Raw genomic sequence first — 1,643 nt, 5'->3', positions numbered from 1 at the left:
AGCCGCGCCGAGCCCCTCTGCGCCTCCGGCAAGGACAGGGACGTGGCCGGGAGGTGGCCGGGGTCCGGCCCCGCAGCTCAGGTACGGTGACATCCCCGCTGCTGTCCCCAGAAGCTGCGCGGGGGGGGTTAGCGGGTTGGGGTGTTGAGCCTGGCTCCTTCGGCTGATTCTGTGGCCGTGTCCCCCCACCATGACCCTGTGACCCCCGGCACAGAGCGGGGTGACACCCCAGCACTGCAGCCACTGCTGGGATCCCCCATGTCTCCCCACCGAGCTGAGCCCATGGGACAAACCTGCCGGTGACCCCACCATAGGGGCTTGCCAGAATTAACCATTTCGGAGGTGTGAGGGACCCCACACACAGGATCCCCTCCCCACACACTCTCCACCCTTATCCCCTGGCCCGTGCCTCAGTTCCCCCACCCTCATGGGCACCCTTGGGCTCTCTCAGCCCCCTGTTCTGCAGAACCCCGTGGTCTCTGGGGGGTTTTGCAGTGATCCCTCAGGTTCCCGGAGCGTTCCGGGGTGAGAGGAGGCAGAAAGGGTTAACAGGGAAGCGCGGCAGCTCCTCCCTGCCGGGGCGGGAGCCTCACCTGGGCGCAGCACCCATTGACCGAGGTGTGTGCTGGGTGCTCCCCGGCACAGGCCAGCGCCCCGACACCCCAAACCCACGCTCACCCCACACCAGTAAGTAGCAAAAGGCTCTGCCCAGCACCCCCTGGGCTGCACCTCCCCGAGGGGGGCACCCAAGGGTGGGGGTCCCCGCCGGCCACCAAGGCGGGCCGGGGTACACGGGGTGAGGCAGGGCCGGCAGAGGGGTGGGGCCACCCACGACCTTGTCCACTCCTGACTTGTCCCCAGCCCCTCACTTCGGAGTAACCCCGGGCACCTGGAGCCCCCCGAGCCTGGGTGTCCCCCACTTCAAGGGGGCTGGAGGGATTATGCCACCTGAGGGAGTTGCTGGAGGAAATGGGGTATTGGTGGTGGGGGGCTGTGGTTTACAGCCCATTTTCCACCCCATTTTCACCTCATTTTCACACCATTTTATACCTTGTGCCTCCAGCTGTGCCCTTCGCACACCCAAAGCCACTGAGCCCCCTCTGGGGGTGACCCAGCATCATCCCCAACCCCAGTGCCAGCATGGCAACATTCCCCTTCCTGCCCAAATCCAGCCAGTGCCAAAACCGCCTGGCATCGGGCATGGCAGGACCATGGTGGCCTCAGTCCTGCCACCATCTGCACCTGATGGGATGGGATGGGACAGGATGGGATGGGATGATCCCGGTGTTGTGGGGACACAGCAGCTCCAGATCAGCTTCCATTTGAGCAGTGTGGCACCAGATGGGCCACCCAAAGTCACTCCAGTGCAATTCCTGCTCAGCATCACCCTGGAGCAGCTCCTGCTCGGGTGGCCTTGGCTTTGCCGGAGCGGGTGACGAGTGGCAGGTTGTGGGTGACGGGTGACAACAACCCCAAGAGGAGCCAGTTCCGCCCTGGGCGTCTCTTCCGCTCCTCGAGCCCCGGCAGGAAGCGCGGTGGGTGCAGGGCCCAGCTCAGGGCGCCAGCGGTGGGACCGGAGCCTCGTGCTGTCCCCACGGCTGTCCCCACGGCTGTCCCCACCCCGGTGCCCCCCGAGCCGCCCA

At 66.2% G+C, this 1,643-nt stretch overlaps 1 protein-coding gene across 1 annotated transcript in view; it reads left to right on the top strand.

Moving 5' to 3' along the window:
• Positions 1-1,643, top strand: part of LOC102043988 (rho GTPase-activating protein 27) — a 13,751-nt gene that overhangs the window by 1,968 nt on the left and 10,140 nt on the right. The window contains exon 2 of the mRNA XM_031063636.1: positions 3-81. Within this exon, the coding sequence (XP_030919496.1) occupies positions 3-81 (79 nt within the window). The remainder of the gene's footprint in view (positions 1-2; positions 82-1,643) is intronic.

The sequence above is a fragment of the Geospiza fortis genome, unplaced genomic scaffold (genome assembly GCF_000277835.1).
Source record: "Geospiza fortis unplaced genomic scaffold, GeoFor_1.0 scaffold373, whole genome shotgun sequence".
Taxonomy (NCBI): domain Eukaryota; kingdom Metazoa; phylum Chordata; class Aves; order Passeriformes; family Thraupidae; genus Geospiza; species Geospiza fortis.
This window is presented reverse-complemented; position numbering and strand designations above follow the sequence as displayed.